This window comes from Otolemur garnettii, unplaced genomic scaffold (genome assembly GCF_000181295.1).
Source record: "Otolemur garnettii isolate 467f Iridium unplaced genomic scaffold, OtoGar3 scaffold00058, whole genome shotgun sequence".
Classification (NCBI taxonomy): Eukaryota; Metazoa; Chordata; class Mammalia; order Primates; family Galagidae; genus Otolemur; species Otolemur garnettii.
In genome coordinates, this window is record NW_003852453.1 from 790,248 (window position 1) to 812,003 (window position 21,756).

The window sequence follows — 21,756 nt, forward strand, 5'->3', positions numbered from 1 at the left end:
TTTTGGTACCAAGAAGTCAATCTATACAAAGCTTCCTGAGTCTAAAGTGTTCATGACTAAATACAAGCGGTACTCTTTCTTTAAATACTTTCAGACTGAATGAATATAAAATGTTGAGATTAATGCTTATGTTCCCAAATGTCACCCCAAAAACCATAATTATATTTGTTCTTGAAATCTGGCTCCACAAGAAAAAAAGTCTATTTAGCTGTAATTAATGGGCTTTTCAGGTAAGGCTCGAAGGTTCAGGGTACATACAGTAGACTGATGGTCGACCTCTACTTCAACTTTTTGGGCTTTCCCACTTCTGATTAGTTAAAATAAGCTTCTTTGATGCCACTGGGGATTGTCTCTGAAAGCTCCACCTAGACTTACAGGGATCCTCAAACTTTTTAAACAGGGGGTCAGTTCACTGTCCCTCATCCTGTTGGAGGGCCAGACTGCGGGCCCCAGGACGAGTGGGCTGCTAAGCAGGACAGGTAGCGGTGGCAAAAACACCCTGTGGGCCAGATAAATGTCCTAGGTGGGCTGCATGTGGCCTGCGGGCGTAGTTTGAGGACGCCTGAGAAAACATGTTCTTTAGCAATCCCAATAATTCTGTCAGTCATTAAAACCTTTCATAGGGCAGCACCTGTGGCGCCGGACCCATATACTGGAGGTGGTGGGTTCGAACCCAGCCCCGGCCAAAAACTGCAAAAAAAAATCTTTCATAAATCTCTCTTCTTAAAGCTAGCAACAGTGGATTTCATTCCCTTGGAATTCAACACAGACCAGTTCTGAGTTGTAAAAAGGAAATTAGAAAATGAACTTTTAAAATTTTTGTTACAGGCGAAGTGTGGTGGCTCAAGTGCTTGGGAAAATTGAAGAGCATGGTGTGAGGCCAGAAGTTCTAGATCAGCCTGGGCAATACAGTGAAACTCTGTCTCTACAAAAAAATTTTAAAATTAGCTGGTCTTGATGGCATATGGCCTGTGCTGCCATCTACCCTGGAGGCTGCAGCAGAAGGATTGTCTAGGAGTTCAAGGTTCCAGTAAGCTATGATCATGCTACTGCTCTCCAGCCTGGGCAACAGAACCAGACCCCAACTCTTTAAAAAAGAAAAAAATAAAGTTTTCAAAAAAAAAGTTATGTACAATTATTGACAGCCAAAAACAGTATTTTTTAACCAATTTCAGAATAATATTGTGTTATATTTACTTTTCATATTCAATGATAAATATTTAAAACTCTTAAGACAGATTCACCTAATGTCTGATTTTGTCCCCAGAAGATGACAGCTCCTAATTCACTGTGGGCACCATCTTTGGGAAAGTACGTCAGAAGGACGTCCATTTGTGAATCTCCATCATAATCCCCAGGGACTACACTTGTTATCAATGCACTGTGATTCCTAAAAGAAACAAGCATTTAAAAGTATCCAGACAATAATATTAGAAAAGAATATCTGTGTATTTCTACCACACTAAAATATTTTAATGCAAAATTTAAAATTCTATAGAATTAACTGACCTCTTCTTTAATATCTCATCCTCCCTCACACATTTAGACCTCTTTGGTCTACAAAGAGTTCAGAATAAATGCAGAATAGTCTTAACAATCAAGAGAAATTGAAACAATGCCAAAAGAAAACTCATTTGCCTGATACAGTACCAAGAAAGGGTAACGGCATCTAAAATAAATGCTTATCATAATTAAGGGTTAACGCAGAAAGGAATGTCACTGTGATTTTATAAATTAAGATTTTATTATAAAATATTTAATTTGTACCTTAATATAAACATTTACAGAGAAATTAAACAACCACTTTATTTCTGATAGTAGAGATTCAAAATGAAAAACAAGTTTTTACCAAACTTGGCCATTATTATTTATACATATATACCTAATTCTACATTCTTAATTCTAAAATTATTAAAATTTACCTTAAAAACTTAACATCTTAGTTTTATCATGTTTTTTGAGTGACCCAACCAAAAAATAGGCCCTAAACTCATTTTATATTTAATTCTATTAATACTTAGAACAAATAGCAATACAGCAAATTCCCAACTAGACTAAGGTTAATTATTTTCTAAATGCATTGGTCATAGTCCCTTTCCCTCTCACTCAGGAAGGCAAGAACCAAGTGGTTTATTTCTAGAACATCTTAGGCATTAAAGATTTAAGTTACAGGTTAGGTTTTGCTAAAAACAGAAAGTTAATGGAAAGTCTACAAAAGGAACAGTCTGACCCCTGTCCCCAGCTCTGCCCTCTTCCTCTAACCCAGAGGTCTTTAAGCTTTTTAAACAGGGGGCCAGTTCCCTGTCCCTCAGCCCGTTGGAGGGCCGGACTGCGGGCTCTGGGAAGAGTCGGCTGCTAAGCAGGACAGGCAGCGGCGGCAAAAACACCCGGCGGACTGGATTAATGTCCTAGGTGGGCTGCACGTGGTCCACGGGCCGTAGTTTGAGGTCGCCTGCTCTAAGGCCTGCCAGGGGCACACACACAGGCAAGACACAGTAGACAGGTCCAGGCAAAGCATTTCTAACGAGCTCTTTAGTGCCTTCCTTGTAAATATGAATAGATATCTGTCCTTTAAAAAAACTACAAATGTTAAAGACAGCCAAAACGAGCAGTAATAAGGAACCTAAAGAAAACAGAGAAAATGAAACAAAAAAACTTCAAAATTGTACTGGAAGCAGAAGAAGAGAGTACATCCATAAGCAAAAAAGAACAGCATGCAAAGAGAAAACAGAGAACAAAGAAAAGTTTGCAAATTAAAGAAAATAAAATGACAAAAAAACCCCACCCAAAACCCAGATGAAATAAAGGAATAAAGGATGAACCCAGCCAGACTGATAACCAACTAATAGGAATTCTTGAAAGGAAAAAGAAATTATCAAGGAAATAATGATACTTCAAAAACCTCCCAAAGATAGAGGTCTCCTGTGTGAAAGGGCCTACCTAATGTCCAGCAGAGTACGTGAAAAATAATCTACGCCAGGGTACATCATGATGAAATCAAAGAAAAATGGATAAGGAAGAGACTCTAACAGCTTCCCAAATTAAAAATAAAACAAGTTACAAAGGAGTAGGAGAAAAAATAAGACTGAATTTTATATTTATTTAATTTTGAGACAGAGACTTATTTTGTTGCTCTGGGTAGAATGCTGTGGCATCATAGCTCACAGCAACCTCAAATTCTTGGGTGCAAGAGATCCCGTTGCGTTAGTTTTTCATTTTTAGTAGAGACAGCATCTTATTCTTGCTCTGGCTGGTCTCGAACTCATGAGCTCAAGTGTTCTACCTGCCTCGGCCTCCCAGAGTGCTGGATTATAGGCATCAGCCACTGTATCCGGCCAAGACTGAATTTTAAAACAGAAACCCATGAAGCTAGAAGACAGCAGCTAACTAGAGTGTTAAGAGTTGGCAGAAGAGGTTTTTGGACATGCAAGGGTGTACCATGTATCCTTTCTCAGCAATTTCCCCAAGGATGCACTTTAGTGAAGTTCATGAGAAAATAAAGACAAAAATGGCAGAAGCTCCAAGAAACAGGTTTTGAAGAAAGAACAGCAAAGGAGAATTCCCCAAATAGTATGTGAAGAAGGCCTGGAGAAGGAATCAAGACTGGGAGGGAATGTAGAGCACTCAGTGCAGAAAACAAGTCCCCATGACAGGGCCTGTGATCCCTGCGCTCTGGGAGCTGAGGCCCTTGAGCTCAGGAATTTAAGACCAGCCTGAGCAAGAGCAAGATCCTGTCTCTACTAAAAATCAAAAAATTAGCTGGGTGTGGTCATGAGCACCTGTGGTCACAGTTACTCAGGAGGATGAGCCAGGAGGATCCCCTGCGCCCAAGAGTTGAAGGTTGCTGTGAGCTAGGCTGAGGCCACAGCATTCTACCCAGAATGACAGAGTAAGATTCTGTCCCCCCCTCAAAAAAGAAAAAAAAGATTTATGGCCATTATGATGGAACACATGCAATGAAATTAAGCCTATGTACATGGAAAACTATGTAATCTTTTTTTTTAACTACTTAATACTTCCTATGGAATATGGAATCTATTTTTTAAAAAGCAATAACTTACTCTGTAACAGAAATTACATGGTTGAAATGTAAACAATGATTACTGACTTAACTAAAAATTTGGATATAATTATAAAGATGCTAAATCCTCACCTATGCTATCAAAAAAAACAGAAGATGGGCTCAGCGCCTATAGCTCAACTGGCTAAGGCGCCAGCCACGTACACCTAAGGTGGCGGGTTCGAATCCCCAGCCTGGACCCACCAAACAACGACGGCTGCAACCAAAAAATAGCCGGGCGTTGTGGCGGGCGCCTGTAGTCCCAGCTACTTGGGAGGCGGAGGCAGGAGACTCGCTTGAGCCCAGGAGTTGGAGGTTGCTGTGAGCTGTAATGCCACGGCACTCGGCACTCTACCCAGGGGGACAGCTTGAGGCTCTGTCTCCAAAAAAAAAAAACAAAAAACCAGAAGATGAATATTTAAAAATACTTTAAGAAATTAAAATATAAACATTTATTTTCAAATATGGGAATAAATGCTAGAAAAAACAGCTAGTAAGTTTTAACAGTGGTTACAGCCGAGGGAGAAAACAGGACAGTAGGGGAGGGAAAGGGTGAAGGTTATTTTTACTTTGAAAAATACAGGCCTTCCCTATGTTGTAGTCATCCGACCTATGTACAACTCCCACTTAACAAACAGAGGCTATTACAGGAAACAGGCAAATGTGCCTGTTCGAACTTATACACAAATTCAACTTAAGAATAAACCTACAGAACCTGTATCCTTTGTAACCCAGGGACTGCCTGGATTCTAAATTAAAATACAAACAAGAGTTTGTTGTCTTCTCTCTGCCCCTCTTCCCCCTCACTCTTCTCTACTCTCCCTCTCTCTCTTCTCTTTTCCAATCTCTCCTCCTCTCTCTCCTCTTGTCTTTTCTCTCCACCTTGGTGCTGCTCTGCAGCCTCCCTCCCCCACCAATAAAAACCTTTCCTACAAAAAAAAAAAGTTTGTAAATTTTAAAAGTATAGCATATAAAAAAAATTAATGTTGCATTACAAGAGAAATGAATAGGATTTCTGTTTTAACTTGGCAGAACCAAAGCTCTTTCTGACAGCCTTTAAGATTCCTTCTAATCTTCTAAGAAAAACCACTTCCGGGCAGTTAGTTCACTTCTTGTATATATTTATGAATTCCTATTCCTTCGCCACTCCAAGCATCCTAACATTCACCTCCCAAAAATATTTCTCAAAAGGGATAAGTTCCTGTTTATCCACTTACAACTTTCTCCTCAATCTTCTAATTCAAGGACGTTCTTTTATGAGTTTGAGTTTACATAAAATATTGCAGTTTGTGCACTAATTAGCCCATATAGTGATTTTTCAAAAATAGTTTCCTAAGTATTCTTTGATTTTCTACATACCAATTCATTCTGCACATCATTAACAATTAGATCAATTTAAAATACTGTTTTTTTCTAATGAATAAAATACTTATTAAGCATGTACGGTGCTACTTATGTGCTGAGCACAGGGATCCATCAAAAAGAACTGAGTTTCTCCAGATTACCATTAGCCTGTGGGCACAGTCCAGACCAGAACCTAGGTCTCCTGAATCGTAGTCCTGGATTCGTTCAAAGGTATTCACAGCTGTCCACAATCTGGCCCATCCCTACCTATACAACTTCCCACTATTATCTTAAAATACGGTTTTCATCATTTCTCCTTCACACAAGGACCTGTAATGACTCCCCTTTTCTCATCGGATTAAGTTTGACTCCTTCTGATATTTATGAAGCCTCCCAGTCTGCCCTGACCTCATCTTCCTAGTCCCCTAACTGTCCAAAATGTACCACTTTTGTCAGGCAGATCTTTCCCTCTCTTTTTTACAACATGCTGTTTTGACTGTCATCTCTTATAAATGCAGCATCCCCAAACTTGAACACCCTCACCCAAATTTTGCTCATAATAAAGCCAAGCTCAAGTGCCATGACTCTGGAAGCTGCAATTTTGGCTTGCACTGCCCCCATCCTCCTTGAATTCCAACAGCATTCAATTCTTGCTTCTTTGTAGTTTCAAAATTCTGTTGCCTCACTATCACTGGGGGGGGGGGGGGAGGGTCAGTCTTCCATGTAATTACAAACGTATTAAAATAAAAAACCTAGAACTATAGTTGAACAATATTATAAAAAACTTGACAATTTCAAAAACTTGACTTGAACGCCTTCAAAATCAACCTTAAAAACTCAGCAGCTATCAGTCAATAAACAAAAAAATTAGGACAGAGGTTACACAGTTTCCCCACTGGAAACTAGGTCCCCCTCTTCCGCAACACACAATGCATGGTTGACATAATGAGCCTCCTGTGAGTGATCTGTTCCCAGCACACTGAAGAAAGCATGTAAGATTGCAAGGAAATAAAGTGTTTATACAGAACAGACCTGTTTCCACTCAAATTTATTTACTTAAAAATAAATAGATTTCAGCTCTGGTACTCTCACTACTTTTCCTAACAAATTACTTGCTACTTATACCTTATAACTAATGATTTTGTGTTACAACATCACAGGTAAGATTGAGTTCAAAGACAATCCAATCAGCTACTGCATATCCATTATTACGTTTAATAACTAAGATTTTACAAAAACAAACCTATTTCTACTTACTTCAAGGATAGCTTCACTTTAGGTTTAAAATAGGGTGCATTCTGGTCTGCCAAAAAGATGACTAAATCATTTCCTAAAAGAAATAAATATATGATGTTAGAAAAATGTTTCCTGGTAAGACATCCAATTGGTGGTTATGTGAAGCTTTCTGGGCACTGTCCCAACAAGAGACTTTTATTCTACTTCAGTTCTTCTGCCTGCTCAAGACTAGTCCTTCCAGCCTACCAGGGATACCTAACAGAAGATTACAAGTTCAATTTTCAAAGCAGCAGAGAAATAGAAGGATCAACATGGAAAAAGACAGACTGAAGGTAATGTATGTGGATTCTGCCAGGAGTCAGGTAGGCTAACTTAAAAGTACCATATAAAGAACATGCCTTACAACTATAGTAATACCAAGCCTTGTCTTTCCTAAACAGAGCAATGCTGCCCCTTCTCAGGCTGTTTAGCTCATCACACAGGTGTATATTACACCAAGGATGCAGTAACTCCCACTGTAGGCATCTAAGGAGGATATAATTAGAGCATGCAAGCAGAAAATGCTGAATCCTCCAAGACACTTCTCTTCTGGCTTCTATGGAATCACCCCCAGGTTGCTGCATTCTTGAATTTCAATTAGTACTCATTGGGACAAACTTTTGAAATTGTTTAAGCAAACACAGATCATCTTTAAAGTCAAAGAGATTCTCTGTACCCAGTCTGGATGGAGTAGCTACAGGTTTGGAGTCATACAAAGACTGGGAAAATATCCAGGGCCCAACCCAACGGCCTCGGGTTCTGACCAGGGCCACAGAAGTCTGGTTCAGGATTCTGTCAGTCAAGCTCTAAGCTCTACACTTCCTCTTCTTTCCTTTGTGAACTTGGCCTTTATGCAGCGCCTGCCTCTGTGGGTACTCAAGAAAGCTCAGTACCCTACTGCTCACAATCAGCATCAGGACCATCTGGAATTAGTTATGGTCAAAACAACTTTTAAAAACCATAAGTGGCAAAGAAAGCACAGGTGCGTTCCAGTCTGCCAAAATGACGAGGTGAGGAACGTGTACATAGACCAAAAAAAGGCAGTTCAGGAGGAGGAGAGTCTGCTGTTGGGTAATTCTTCCCAACCGAGGCTCTAGGTATATCAGTAGTCTCTGCAAAATGCTTGTGTGAGCTGCTTAAGTGTCTAGGGCCTTGGAAGGGCACACTAGCTTCAAAGAAAGCTGGTACCCTGACAAAGGAAGGGGCAGAAAAATTAGATAAATGGGGAGGCAGGGAGAAATTCTCTATGAAGAAAAAAAAGATCAAGTTGCATCTTTTCCTGTTCATCAAAGGGGAAGGAAGACTGAAGTAAAGCAGAAGAGAAAGGAACCTGGGGAGCGAACGCACAGACAAGCTACAAAGGGATTGGGGAAGGCAGGTGATTCCACTGGGAGGAAGGGGGTGCGTGGGCGAAAGCAGAGGAGTTCTCTGGAAAAAAAACTGGGGCGCTGGCATGGCTTTTGGTGAGGGACGGTAGGTCAAACTGTGAGGTGGTCAGGTCAGGACCTAAGGTTGGAACAGGTGGAGAAAAAGAGCCACCTGTCAGGAATAATGGAGATAAAGGCCACAGGGCTGGGAAAGAAGGACCAGGAAATTCTGGAGGACTGGCCATCTGGGCAAAGGGTGTGGGGAACACCGGGAGAGGCACACGGACAGCGGACAGAGGGAGGGCCCGGCAAGCACTGACTTTCCCGCAGCACGAAGAGGTCCGTCTGCTTGTCGGAGTTGAGGTCCCCGAAGGCCGCCAAGGTGCCCCAGGCCTCGGCCCCAAAGAGCTCGGCTGTGACGTTGTGCAGCGCCCGCGCCGGGACCGGCCCGACTCCTAGCACCGCGAGCCCGGCAAAGAACGGCGCCAGCAGCGCCCAGGACCTCGGCAGCCGGCCCGCCGCCGCCATGGCAGCCCCTCGCCCCCGCCCTCCGGCCCAGCGCCGCGCTTGACGGCAGCCGCAAAGCACGGCGCCGCCGGCCGAGCCAGAAGGCGCTCAGCCCCGGTGCGCGTCCGAGCCGCCGGCGGCCCCACTCTTACTCTGCCTTAGGCCCGCTCTTCTGACGCTTAGAGAGGCCGTGGGGATAGGGCCAAACTCGCTCTCGCGCTCACTTCCGGCCGGCGCACCTTTCGACAGTGTCGCGCGGGGGGCGGGGCCGGGCGGACGCTGCTGACAGGCCGCCCCGGGTGTGGTGGCTGAGGCGGCGGCCAGAGCGCGATGGCGGGGGCTGCGGGACTCTTGACCGAAGTGAGCTGGAAGGTCTTGGAGCGAAGAGCTCGGACCAAGCGCTCAGGTTTGGCTGAGTGGGGCGCCTCCCAGTACCCCTCAAGCACCGTGGGCGGGAGGCGGGTGGGGGTCGTGGACAAGAGCTGCGCCCCCCATATGTTCCCTGGGCGGCCGTCCGCGCCTCTTCCTCAGGTCCCCCCTTCATCTCTGAAAATTAGGTGACTGTCCCAACTCCACTGTTGCGTGTGTTTTCCAACTCTAGTTTGTCGTGTGTACCCCTCTGCAAGTAGGAGGCGGTCCCAACTTCCCTCCGAGACTTTCCCCTTAGAAATCAGGCGGCGACAAGTTCCTGGGAAAGGGAGCGTGTCCTGCCTACAGATGTGCCTCTGTACAGACAGCTTTATCCGAGGAAGTCGAATGGGACTGTGCCCTGACCCTGTAAAGCTGGCGGGTGCTCGTTCCCTGGATCTCCTTTTACATTCCCCAGTAGTTCTCTGCTGTCGCTGGTTACCTGTGTGGCAGAAACTGAGAGAGACAAGGCCTCAGGTCACGAAGTGGGTCACTTTGAGCGGAGTTAGGGCTCAGAAAGAAGCAGGCCCACTCCCTAGGCAAGTGGCCCGAGTTCGCTTAGTTTCCACCTGTGGCTGCCAAGTCCAAGGCCAAGCAGGTCAGAAGACTCCAGTGCAGACGCTTATAACGGTTCAGGTGTCCTGCCCTGACTTGTCCAAATTGCACAGTCACGACTTTTAAAGTTAACACTTGTAGCTTGATAACTCCTCGGGGAGCTGGAATTGAAACTTCCCTTAATTTTGCCTGTCTGGGTATAATATTGACCAAAGAGTGTGACCATAAACAGGAAAAGTGGTGAAATGACAAGTCTTCAACTAAGGACTTGCCTTTTTAAAGGATTGGAGAATTATATGTTACTGTTGGAGGACGTAGAAGGCATTGCCTGGGAAAACTTAAATGATTCATGTTGATGTTAAGAGATTTTTTTTTTTTTCTTCATGTGCCCCTATTATGTTTTGGGCTTCTCCCATTTATGAAGTGTTCAGTTGTCTGTCTGCATAATGACTGTTTTGTTAACTTGGACAAAGTATCTATTTTCGTAAATCACATACCTCATCTTTGTTGCCAATTACATTGTTATTTTATACCTTAAAAATGTTCTGCATTTATTTAGTGTGATAGTAAAACTCCATCTATGACAGAATTTTATTTTAACAAAAATAGTCCTTAGTGTACGTTAGAACTAATAGACTAATAGTTACTTGAAAGAGTCACGTGTATATTTGTTTCACATTTTTTTCTTAAATTTTGTGTCATATAGAAATATTGAGTTGGCTGCTAACAATGTGGCTATTAGAGCTATAAAAAGTTATTGGATTGATTATGTCTGGAAAAGGAGAGAAACTTGAGTTTTCTTACAGGGCACTGAGTGCTGCCCCCTGTGTGTATTTTTACCATTTCTCTTTTCCTTTAATGAGCACCTAGAGTTTATTTTCTTCTCCAGTCTTTACTTTTTTTTCTGAAATACATGTTGTGACAGTAACCTTTGAGAACTTCACTTCTATTTAACTGTTGTTGAATGTAGTTCTTAAATCTAGTTTCATTTGCAAAATAGTTAAATGCACAGCATCCATGTTGGATGCTCCCTATATGGTTACATAGTGGTAGTAAAAAGAAATACCAGTTGAACTCATTCTTCCAAATTAATAGTAATGTTTGAGGCTTTAGATTGTTCTGATAACTCTATGAAGTATAGGTGATAAAATTTCTTGAGTGAATCATTTAATTGTATCGTTAAAAACAATCAATTTAATTCTGTTTGTTACGTTTTAGAAGAATATGTAAACAGAGGTTTGTTTGAAAGTGGGCCCACCTGACTGGGTAGAGACTCCTCTGCAGAGTTCTGAGCATTGTTACATAGTAGCATAATCACTTCACTGCCCTGAGAGGATATTACTCTGTTTAATAAGTGGGTATTATATATTTCCTGCCTCATCTTTATAGGCAAACGTAATTTATCAAAGCAAAGAAAATCAAATTTTCAAGTCATAAAAGAGAAAATAAAATTATAATGATCCTCAATTACTGCCTTTGTTGCATACTGCATCATGTTAATAACTGCTCACACTGCTTTCAATTAATCTAACATTGATTGCTTCTAACCTTCACTAAACAGTGTTAAAATTGCTGTAGTTTAGCCTGCGATGCTTATGATTAGAGTCAACAGTTTGAAATGGCCAGCTCACCTGATGCAGTCGTCTCCTCTCCACCAGCTTTCTTAAGGTCTGGTAAGTGTATAGACCCCCAAAGGGTCACTTGGTAATTTTAAATACTTATGTTTTTGAAGATTGATGTCACCCATAAGATAAGATTTTGGTTTCATTTCCTTTTTGGTGGGCCCAAGCCTAAGCTCCATTTCTGCTACTTTTAGCCTTGGGTTTGCATTATATTCTGAATGTGGACTGTTATGTTTCGTTGTATGGGGCATGAGAAGGACAGAGGATGTTGGCAAGCTGTTTGACTAGCGGCAGTTCCTTACTGTCTGGGAGCCTTAATTTTCAAACAGGTACATAAAGTACTTTCTTAAATGATTTTTGTCTTCTCGCATAGTGGGAATAACTTTTATATACGTAGTATTAGAAATTTTTGGTCAACATCCCACTCATCTACTCTTCATCTTCTCCCTATCTATGCGTTTTCACAGACAAGAAGCAACTTGCCCCAGGTCCTGAGACTGTTGTGTTTCAAGGCCATGTGCTTTGGGCTCTGTCCCATGGCTTCTTGGTTTAAGGGCTAGGGAACATGTTGGCACAGTGGCTTATTAGACTACTGTGTTGATGCACCTCCCTTTGAGACCTAGATGAAAGCTGCGGAATTGCTCCCCAATAGAGTGTATGTGATTTTGAAAACAATTTCTGAGTAGTTCATGGACCTAGGAATGACCTTGTATAATTCTCATTATAGAGAAGAGAAGATGAAACAGGTTTTGTTAAGTGGCTGCATAGCTGAAATGAAGACAGTCTTTACGGCCCTTTTCTGTAGGTTTTGACCTACCTTGGGCCATTTAAAACCTGTGTCAGAACAGGGAGAAGCCTGTTGCTAAGAGGCTGCTTTATCCCTAAAGTGTCTTAAGCAGGATATTCTAGCCTCAGGAGTCAGTAACAGTAAACATGAAGGAGCATGCCCAAAAGAGCCAAAGCTCCTCAGCTTCATGAGAGCAATTCAGAAGTGGTTTCCCTTTCATTTCCATTCATACCTGTCTCACAAGATGGAGGAAGAAAATCTTGAAGTAAAGAATTAGGAAACAGCATGAGGAAGAATCAAACGGGAGAAAACAAAAGTTACACTTTGAGGAATGAAAATGGTTGCTGTCTTTATTTGTCGTCTGCTAAATGACAAAGTATCGTATGGAGCAATGCAGACTGGTTCCTGGTAGTGCCTGTGAGCGGAAAGAACAGCAGGACATAGATCACGGCACCGTGTTTTCTTTCTTCCTGCTAAGTAAGCACCAGGCTTTGTTTTCTATCTTGGCTTTGCTACTTAGAGTTGGTTGGATTTTGAGTACTAAGTCATTCAGTAGGACTGGAGAAATAGAATGTTAAGATATACTTTTGTAGAGGAATGGACGCCATGCTTGCAAAGCACAGTTACTGATTCTTATTAAAAGGAAACGCTGAGAACAGGACAGTCTCCTTGTAAGCCTCGAAACGTTTTGTGACTTAGGGGCAATCCCCCAAATAACTCAGTGCTTCCCGGTCACTCACAAGTAAGCAGGTGTTAAAGATTGATGCTTGGTGCTCCTTCATGGGGGTTGTGAGGAAAGAACACCTGAGGAAAAAGCATGTGGCAATCCTTACAGGTGCAGCCCTTGTATGTAATTACCTTAACTCTCCACACCTGTTGTGTATATAATTACCTTAACTCTCTACACCTGTTGTGTGTAACCTTAATAGCCATTGTGGAGGGGGCTCTGGGCTACCCTGCACTTAAGGTTAGCCTGTCTCCCACAAGCTTGTACTTCTAATCCGTGTCACACCTGGTTCCTTCGTGTGGTGACCAAGACCAGGGCCCTAGGGGTTGCAACATACTTTTTGCCTCAACAGTCCTGAAAATTTTTAAACTCAAGAACTGTGCTTTAACATTACATAGAGGGTTTGTGTGTGTGTGTGTGTGTGTGCAGCTTTTGGCCAGGGCTGGGTTTGAACCCACCACCTCTGGTATATGTGGCCGGCACCCTACTCCTTTGAGCCACAGGTGCTGCCCATTACATAGTTTTTAAAGGCATATGCAAGAAACTTTTCCAGTACCCTATAGTTAAATTGAAATGGAAAGAACCAAGAAACAAAGTAGAAAAATATTAAACTTCAGTGTTATAATTCATTTTAAAGAATGATTCCTTATAAGTTATTTCTAATACACTTTTTATGAAGTTTCTCTAAGCAAAACTTAGACTGAAAAGAGATAATACTTAATACTTAAAATTCTTATCTGTTAAAATAATGAATAGCCCAAGTGGTTTGCATTTGTAATTTATTTACTAATTTAGAAATACTGAATTTATGGTGGAAATGATTTGCTTTCCTCTGTTGTAGTTCCTTGGATATTATTGTAGGAGAGTGTTTTATTGCAGGATTTCATTTAACAGTAAATTGAAATCACGGCCTGGGTTCACAGCTGAGATTTTCACTGGTACTGTTGTCTGGCCAGTATCCCCTAGTGCTAAAAATTAGTTTTCAATGTATCTGATTTGTTCATTCCTCCTAGATGTTTCTGCCTTTTACTTTTTCTTTGTTGTGACTCTTCATTGGATTTAGCACGAGCCTTGCATTTCTGTGTGTGCTGTGGTTGATTATAATATGTTTTGATTGCTTAAATTGAGAGGTCTAGGTAGCCATGGTTACTTATCTTTAAAGAACCTTGGACTAAAATGTATAAGACCATAAATTTATGAAGAAATTAAACAATCAAAATAAATAATTATTAGGGAAGGAATGTAGCATTCAGTGTGTCAGAGTGCTTCTGTTTCCCACCCATGTGACCACTGTGATTATATGTACGGTAAGTTAGCAGAATTGATCAGCTGTAACAATCACCTGGGCTTTATAGTTCATTTATCTGGAGTGATGGTTATAGCATACTGTGATGATGAGAAAATGGTGGGGCGTATTTGCTTTATTCTTAGATGACAAGGATGTTAAGGAAATGCTCCTCCTTTAGGTGAGTCACCAGCTATCTCTACCTTGACTTCCTGCGTTTATCAGAATCTGGTAAAGTGGGTTTCAACGTGTGACTTGAGTTTTTCCCTTTACTTGTTTCTTTTTATATTCTTCGATTAATTTTCTTTTATTTATTTGATGTGATGAGTATGCTAGTGCCTGGTAAAGTTTTATTGTATATTTTGGTCAAAATTCAACTTTTTGTTTTAGATTATCTGACATTATCCTTTTTAGGCATTTATACAGTGGCCTTGTTTTTAGCTTAATTTGACTGTTTACTGATCAGAAAGGTTCTTGTGACCTGAAGAGACCACAGGCCCGAGGCTGCTGGGCCCTTGTGGACTGAAGTCCTCTTGGCCTGATGGAAGTGTGTGCATTTGTGCTCAGTTACACCCAATCCAGTCCTGGCTCTGTTGTTTACTACCTGTTTTATCCTGAGCAAGTTACTTTACATCTTTTTGAGACTCACCTTCCTGCTCTATAGATTATGGTGAGGATTAAACAGGATATTATATGCAAAACATTTGGTATTTAGTAATTGCTAAATAAAATTATTTCTTTCCTAGGATATGTCTTTTATATTGTTGATGTGTGTTAAAGAGTATAGGCTTCGGTACATACTGATGTGATTACCTCTGTCTCATTTTGCTGTCTAGCATCAAAGTAGTCATTTGATTAAGAAAACATTAGCTTGAATCAGATTGCCGAGAATCAAATAATAATAGAACTGTGCTATTTAATAGATCATTCCAATTTGCAAACTTAGCACTAATTTTACTCTAAGTCTCTCTCATTTTTATTAATAAACACTACAACTTTAAAGAAGTTGTTTCTGACAGTTTTTCTGGTAACTCCTATTAGCCAGCAGGTAGAGCAGTTGTTATTGTATACACACATGTTTAGAAGACATGTTTGTCTTGTTTGGGGTATGTAGTGGGTTCCCTTTGTGTATGATGGAAGTTTCAGAAGCACTCATAAACTGTATCCCGATGGCGCTCAGATCTGTTAGCTCTTCCTTGTAATCTTAGGAGATTTAGGAAGTAGAGGCCATGTGATGCTCCTTAACTCTTTCGGCATGAATCTCATTAACCTTAAACTTGACTCTGTCTTTATGCTCAGCAAAAGTGTAGCTTCATAAGTGCAATGGTTTCTTGAAGAACATGTCAGCTGTCTCCCTGCTTTAGATGATTACCCACTACTCACATTGTGCATTGTACAAGGTATTTTTCTCTAGCTGTTTTCTCTTCAGTTTTTTGTGAAATCAGAGAAGTGTAAGAACTCCCCAGGATGCCTGCCTCTGGTCCGAGTACCTACTGAGAATTTCAAAATGTATATATTTGTGTGTGGATATTTCAAATATAACCTGGCCAAAACCAGACTCTTACTTTCTATTCCTGTTGCTGCGCCCAAAAGGTGTTCCTCCTTAGATGTTCTCCATTTTAGCACATTAAACCATTATTCTTCCACGTTGCTCCAGCTAAAAATACAGGTGCTACTTCCTTCTTACCATTTCATTGAGTTAATCTGTGAATTTGTTCCACTTTATTTATCTAAAACACATATCACGTCTGTTTTTCTCCAGTTGTCCTCCTGCCTTCCTAGTCTGAGCCACTTCTTCCTCCAGTCTAGAGACTGAAATACCTTGGTTTCCTGTCCCCACGTTCTCTTCCCAGCAGTGAGAAGACTCTAAAAAACTTAAGTCAACTCATGTCACTTTCCTGCTTAAAATCCTCCTGTTGTATCCTTCATGGCAGCCGCTTAAAGTCCACCTTGTCTTCCCCTGGGCGGCAGAGCCCAGGTGACCTGGTTTTGGCCTGCCTCTGACATGGGCCTGCTGCCTTGTCCTGGATCCAAGAGACACATCTCATTTGCATGTTGGACTCTCTGGAGTCACTGCTTCCTCTGCCTGGGAAGCCCTTGATGCTGCCACTGGGTGGCTTGTTCCTTCTGGCTGTCGTTTAGGTTCTTGTCTTAGACTTACCCCCCCTAGAAATGCTTTCTTTGCCCGCCCAATGTCAGTAGCCTTCAGACACATCATTCTTAATTTTAATTCTCTGTAGTATACTTCTTACTATTTGATATTTTTGTCTGTCATAGCTTGCTTGTCTGTCTTCCTCTACTAAAGTATAAGCTACATGAGAGCAGAGATTTAATCTGTTTTATTCACTGCTGAATCCCAGAACCTGGAAGAGTGGCTGGAATGTAACAGTCAGTAAATGATATTCCTTAGAAAATGCTGTTACTCACCACACCGAGTCTCTCCTGCCACTTTTGAAAGATAGTGTCATAATGTGGTGGTTCTACAATTTTGAACTCCTGCAGCTGGGCTTCAGGGCTGTGTTGGCCCTTACTGGGGTGTGCACTTCTCTCTCTCCTGATCATACTCTGGAGATAATATTAATAGTATGTCCCTCATGAGTGCTTTTTTGAAGATGAAATAATGTCTATAAAGTAGCTACTGGTACTAGTAGTAGTCCTGATAATAACAAAAATTATTTTTATGCTAATGATGACAGCAGTGACGACCTTTTAAGCAGCTAATCTTTGAGTACTTACATGTGACAAGCAGTGTTCTAAGCATCCTACATCTAAATCACATAACAATCTATTCTTTAGTTACTATTATTATACTTTTTTGAAAAAAAGCAAAATACAGAAGTGAAGTCGTCTACTCAGAGTCATCAGCTAGTGAGCCTCTCTGCCCCTCACCACTGCTGCCTTCCCTCTCCCCATCACCCATCGTTCTGGTGCTCACAGATGAGTGGCAGTGACCACACTGTGCCTGGTGCTCACAGATGAGCGGCGGTGACCACACTGTGCCTGGTGCTCACAGATGAGCGGCAGTGACCACACCATGCTTGGTCTTCATGGAGGAACGGCGGTGACCACACCGTGCCTGGTGCTCACAGATGAGCGGCAGTGACCACACCGTGCTTGGTGCTCACAGATGAGTGGCAGTGACCACACTGTGCCTGGTGCTCACAGATGAGCGGCAGTGACCACACTGTGCCTGGTGTTCACGGAGGAACGGTGGTGACCACACCGTGCCTGGTGCTCACAGCTGAACAGCGGTGACCACTGTTTGCATCCTAGCTCACTGTCTGTCACTTATTTCAAACCAGCTGGTGTTTATCGGACCTCCCGATGTCATAAGAAGTTTGTAATACCTAATACTAGTCTCAGAGAGCTCATAGCCTGGTGGAACTGTGTGTAGCTCAAGTGACCAGTGCTTCTGCAGGTGTAGAATCTCCCTTTCTAGCTGGACTCCTAGTTGTCGCCTGCTGATCCTTGCTGCCTGTGGTGTCAACTCCTGTGATGCCCTCTGTAGCCAGTGTGTACTGCACACAAGCTGCTGCCTGGGGGATTTTTGCACATTGAAGAGCTGGCCCTGCTGCTCCCTTTCTTACCACCACTCGTCAGCTCTCCGTCTTCTGCAGGATTGGGGCCGGGAAGCTTCAAGGAGGCCCTCTTTGGAAATGACATTTAAACTGAAGGAGGAAATGGGAATCAAAGGACAGGATGGATGAGGAGCAGTTTCCAAGCTAAAGATTCTGGGGCTTGATGGAACTGGGTATTTGGAAGCACTGAGAAGGCCACTGTGAACAAAGCGTTGTGCATGACAGGAACAGGGCAGAGGTGAGCCTAGGATGGGCAGGGTCTTGGAGCCTTGAGGAGGTTTGGATTTAGTTATAAATGGAGGGGAAAGCCATTGAAAGTATGAAGTTATGAGACCCAATTAATGTTTTATCAACGTCCTCTCTCTAGAGGAAAGTGATGAGAAGGCTGGGAGCAGACGCGTGAAGTGTGCGTTATGTGACTGCATTTAACCTAGTGCAGTGCAGGGTGCATGAGACACTCAGTCCTTGGCTGTGAAGGCACAGATAAGAATTCAGTCTGGATTCAGAAAGTGCTGCCACCTTGATTACACATTAGAACCAATCTACCATTCACAACATATCTTTGACTCCACAAAATAACTTTTAGAATGTGGCCCATTTAACATAGGAAAATTTCCCGTGTGTTTCCATAGTAAAATATCATGACCGTAATCTGTCCATAATTTGAAATGGCGTGTCGACCTTGTGTTTCTGAGGAATCATCTGCAGGGCTGCATGAGGGGCTTGATTCAGGCTGAAGGTTACTATAGACATTTGACTGACTTGTTAAAAAATAGTGATTTATAAAAGGTACAAACACTTAGGTAGTTAGGACATGTCTTATGGTTTGGAGGGGCATCTGTTTTCAGATCCTGATTAGAAAACAAACAACAGAAAATTGGAACTATATATGTTACAGACTTAGTCTTGCAAAATTGGTAAATGCTTCCTGATAGTTCACTGTAACTTTCTGTGATGTTTTTTAATAAATTCATACTTGTTCTCATTTTTCTTACATTAGGCCTTGGCTGCCTTGATTGGAAATAGTTTTAAAAAGGTGAAAATTTGTCACTTTTTATTTTATTTTCCCTTTTATCCTGTATACTTTTTTTTTATCAGCAAAAATATGACTGCCTCTTAGTCCTTTAAAAAAATCATTCTTCATTTTTATAATAATTTCTTGATTTCATAGCTTTTTTTTCTTTCAGTTAGTAGTACACAAATTTTCTCAAGGTTTTCTTTGTATAAGCAAACAGATGTGGTACCTAAACAGTAAATGACTTCCAAAAACCTCAGTGAGAATCTTCTTTTTTAAAATGTTACTTTTGATTGACAAATAATAATTGTGTGTATTTATAGGATATAATATGTTTTGATGTGTTTGCAATCTGAGTTTATCAAATTAGGCTAATTAACAAACTTATCACTTCACATACTTACATTTTTTGTGGTGAAAACATTTGAAATCTCTTTTAGCAATTTTGAAGTAAACAATGCAGTATTTACTATAGTAACCATTCTGTGCAGTATATCATTAAAGCTTATTCTTCCTGTCTAACTGAAGCTTTTTACCCTTTGATCAACATCCAGGAATCTTCAGTATATATTTGAAATTGATCATTTGTGTAGGTTCCCATTTATTGGATAGCACATGCATTATACATTATTAATTTTTAATTTGTTATATAAATTTTTAAAAAGATGATTATTTTACTCCTTTAGTTATCAATAACTCCACACCATTTACATGGCTCTTCTTTTGGGCCATGTCAGAGTATAGTCTTATGGTTCGGGACTGAAATTTGTGGGTGTAGAGGCTCTGGTCATGGAGACGAACACTCCTGGTGTTACTTGTATGACAGATCAAGTCTAGCTGCTAAAGCTATGACTAGAGCCTGACAGGGGCCAGCCTGAGATTTGGGACTATGCACAGTCCATGGTACATGTGCTAGCTTGCTTTGAAAACACACTTGTATGAAGTGCTTGATGTGTTCTTTATGACATTCCATCTTCCTCTAACAGAACACTGGAGAATTTCCTACATATTTAAGTTAATGTGGTTACATCAAATTTGTAACCTTGGTTGGTAATTGATTAGAGTTATAAATCATCAATATGTGAAAAAGAATAAAGCTGGCTTGTTCTGACTTCAGTCAGTCGACTCTTCTTTCCATGGGGTTTCAGCTGCAGGGCAGCTTATTGTTTGTTTTTTATAATTCATATCTGAGCTTTTAAGGCCTCTGTTTGAGGATGATTTCCTTCTTATTTTTTTTCCCCTGCTTTCTTAATATGTTCTGTGCATTTCTATCTATGTGACCAAATAGCAGTTGTGCGAGTCTACCTCTTCAGAAGTCCAGGGTGAGGGACTCAACTCTGAATTTACTGTGCTTTGATGCCAAATGTTCTGATATAGGTATTTACAGTTATATTTTCAGAACAGAAGTTTGGCACATCTCAAGTGATAATAGTATACTGCCTCTCTTTTTCTCTCTTTCATCTGTAACTTGACCTTACATCAGTGTTTTTCAACCTGTTTTATTATTTCATGGCACACTAGAATCTATAAACTTCCATGGCACACTAACTTATATTGACCCCTCCCCCCCCAAAAGGAGTAAAAGATCAGGTGTGGTGGCTCACACCTGTAATCCTAGCCCTCTAGGAGGCCGAGGCAGGTGGATTCCTTGAGCTCAGGAGTTGGAGACCAGCCTCAGCAAGAGTGAGACCTCATCTCTACTAAAAGTAGAAAAATTAGCCGGATGTCATGGCAGGTGCCTATAGTCCCAGCTACTCGGGAGGCTGAGGCAAGAGAATCACTTGAGCCCAAGAGTTTGAGTTTGGTGTGAGCTATGTGGATGTTGTAGCACTCTACCCAGGGTGACAGAGTAAGACTCTGTCTCAAAAAAAAAGAAAGAAAGAAAGAAATGAAAAAAAGATTGTGCTTACTGTGCTTGAACTTCTTTCTAAAATAATTCAATTAATGATCTTTCCAAATTTTCATACAGACCTGAGATCCTCTCATGGAACAATAGTGTGCCATGCACACCAGTTGAAAATCACTGCCTTAGATCTTGCTATCTTACTATAGAGGGCCTTGTAGTTCTTTGCTCCTAAGCAAAAACGATATACTTAATAAGTTTTACACAGCAGAGTATCTTCTGGCTAAATGATTCCAAAGTGGCAGCACTATTATACTTTGACTGGTTTGGTGCTGTAAATGTGGTTAGGTGAATCTGCAAATTCATAGTGAGAGACCTGGAGAGATCTGGAAAATGCATTGGGTGTCATGTGGTTTTGCTAAGCATAGGAAAGGGAGCCACACACCACTGGGTGACGTTTTTCTTAACTCAGCAAACTTTCATGCTTCCAAATAAGGTTTAAAAGTACATCTTATTTGAAAAGTAATTATTTTTAAAGTAGTCTTATTTAAGTATCATTTTGTTTGGTATTGTGGTAGCATTGATAGGTTTCATCGTTTCTATTGATGTTTGTCTTCTTTGACAGTTGTCTTCATTCAGATAGAGCCCCTTTTAAATATGACTCATATAGACATGTTGATTTTAAATGCAAGTCCTTTACCTTTCTTTGGGTTCAACAGCTTTTACATAGTTGACTGATAACAAAGAAGTTTGCATGTTAAATATCTTTAATATAGAAGGTATATTTTTTACAAAGAGCATGTTTTCTTAATTTACATATTTCTGAAGGTAATTATTATTGTTTTGTAGAACCTTTTTATGTGAGTTTTTATTTGTGGTTTGTATTAGTTCAGAGGTCCTCTTGTTGGATTATGTTGTTGTCAGGGATATACAATGAAGCTCAATTCCTTTACTGCACCCACTTCATCCCAGATCTCAATAGGCTTATAACTTTGATCATAATCATTTGCTCAGTGACCTCAAGGATAAAAAAAGATCCTAGGAGGATATAAAGTTAATTATTATAATTTAAAGGAATAAAAAACTATTTGAGGGTAGAATTTATCAAGGAACTCTTTCTCCTACTCTGTCATTATATGGTAGTGATATTTGTACCTAAGACCTATGCCCAAATTAAGTCTTTACTAAGTCTTTTTTTGTTCTGCCTTTTAAATGTTTTGTGACTATTTCCTCCCCTCTCTATCCTTGCTGTCACTGTCTTTAGTCAAGGCTCTAGGATGATTGTGACCCAAACTAGACTAGACTAGTGCCTAGCAGTCACCTCTTCCTCAACTGTCTATCATCTGATGCCGCAGTGACTCTCCATTCTCCAAAGGATAAAGT

General features: G+C 41.0%; 2 protein-coding genes across 3 annotated transcripts in view; one reads left to right on the plus strand and one right to left on the minus strand.

The window, feature by feature from the left end:
- ITFG1 (integrin alpha FG-GAP repeat containing 1) overlaps window positions 1-8,733 on the minus strand; it is a 277,437-nt gene extending 268,704 nt beyond the window's left edge. The window contains exons 1-3 of the mRNA XM_003792524.3: window positions 8,367-8,733; window positions 6,662-6,734; window positions 1,245-1,390 (exon numbers count right to left, since the gene is read on the minus strand). Of these exons, the coding sequence (XP_003792572.1) occupies window positions 1,245-1,390; window positions 6,662-6,734; window positions 8,367-8,574 (427 nt within the window). The 5' untranslated portion in view covers window positions 8,575-8,733. The remainder of the gene's footprint in view (window positions 1-1,244; window positions 1,391-6,661; window positions 6,735-8,366) is intronic.
- Window positions 8,734-8,865: 132 nt separating this feature from the next.
- PHKB (phosphorylase kinase regulatory subunit beta) overlaps window positions 8,866-21,756 on the plus strand; it is a 225,746-nt gene continuing 212,855 nt past the window's right edge. For both annotated transcript variants that reach the window (XM_023514768.1, XM_012806835.2), the window contains exon 1: window positions 8,866-8,959. In XM_023514768.1, the coding sequence (XP_023370536.1) occupies window positions 8,884-8,959 (76 nt within the window). In that variant the 5' untranslated portion in view covers window positions 8,866-8,883. The remainder of the gene's footprint in view (window positions 8,960-21,756) is intronic.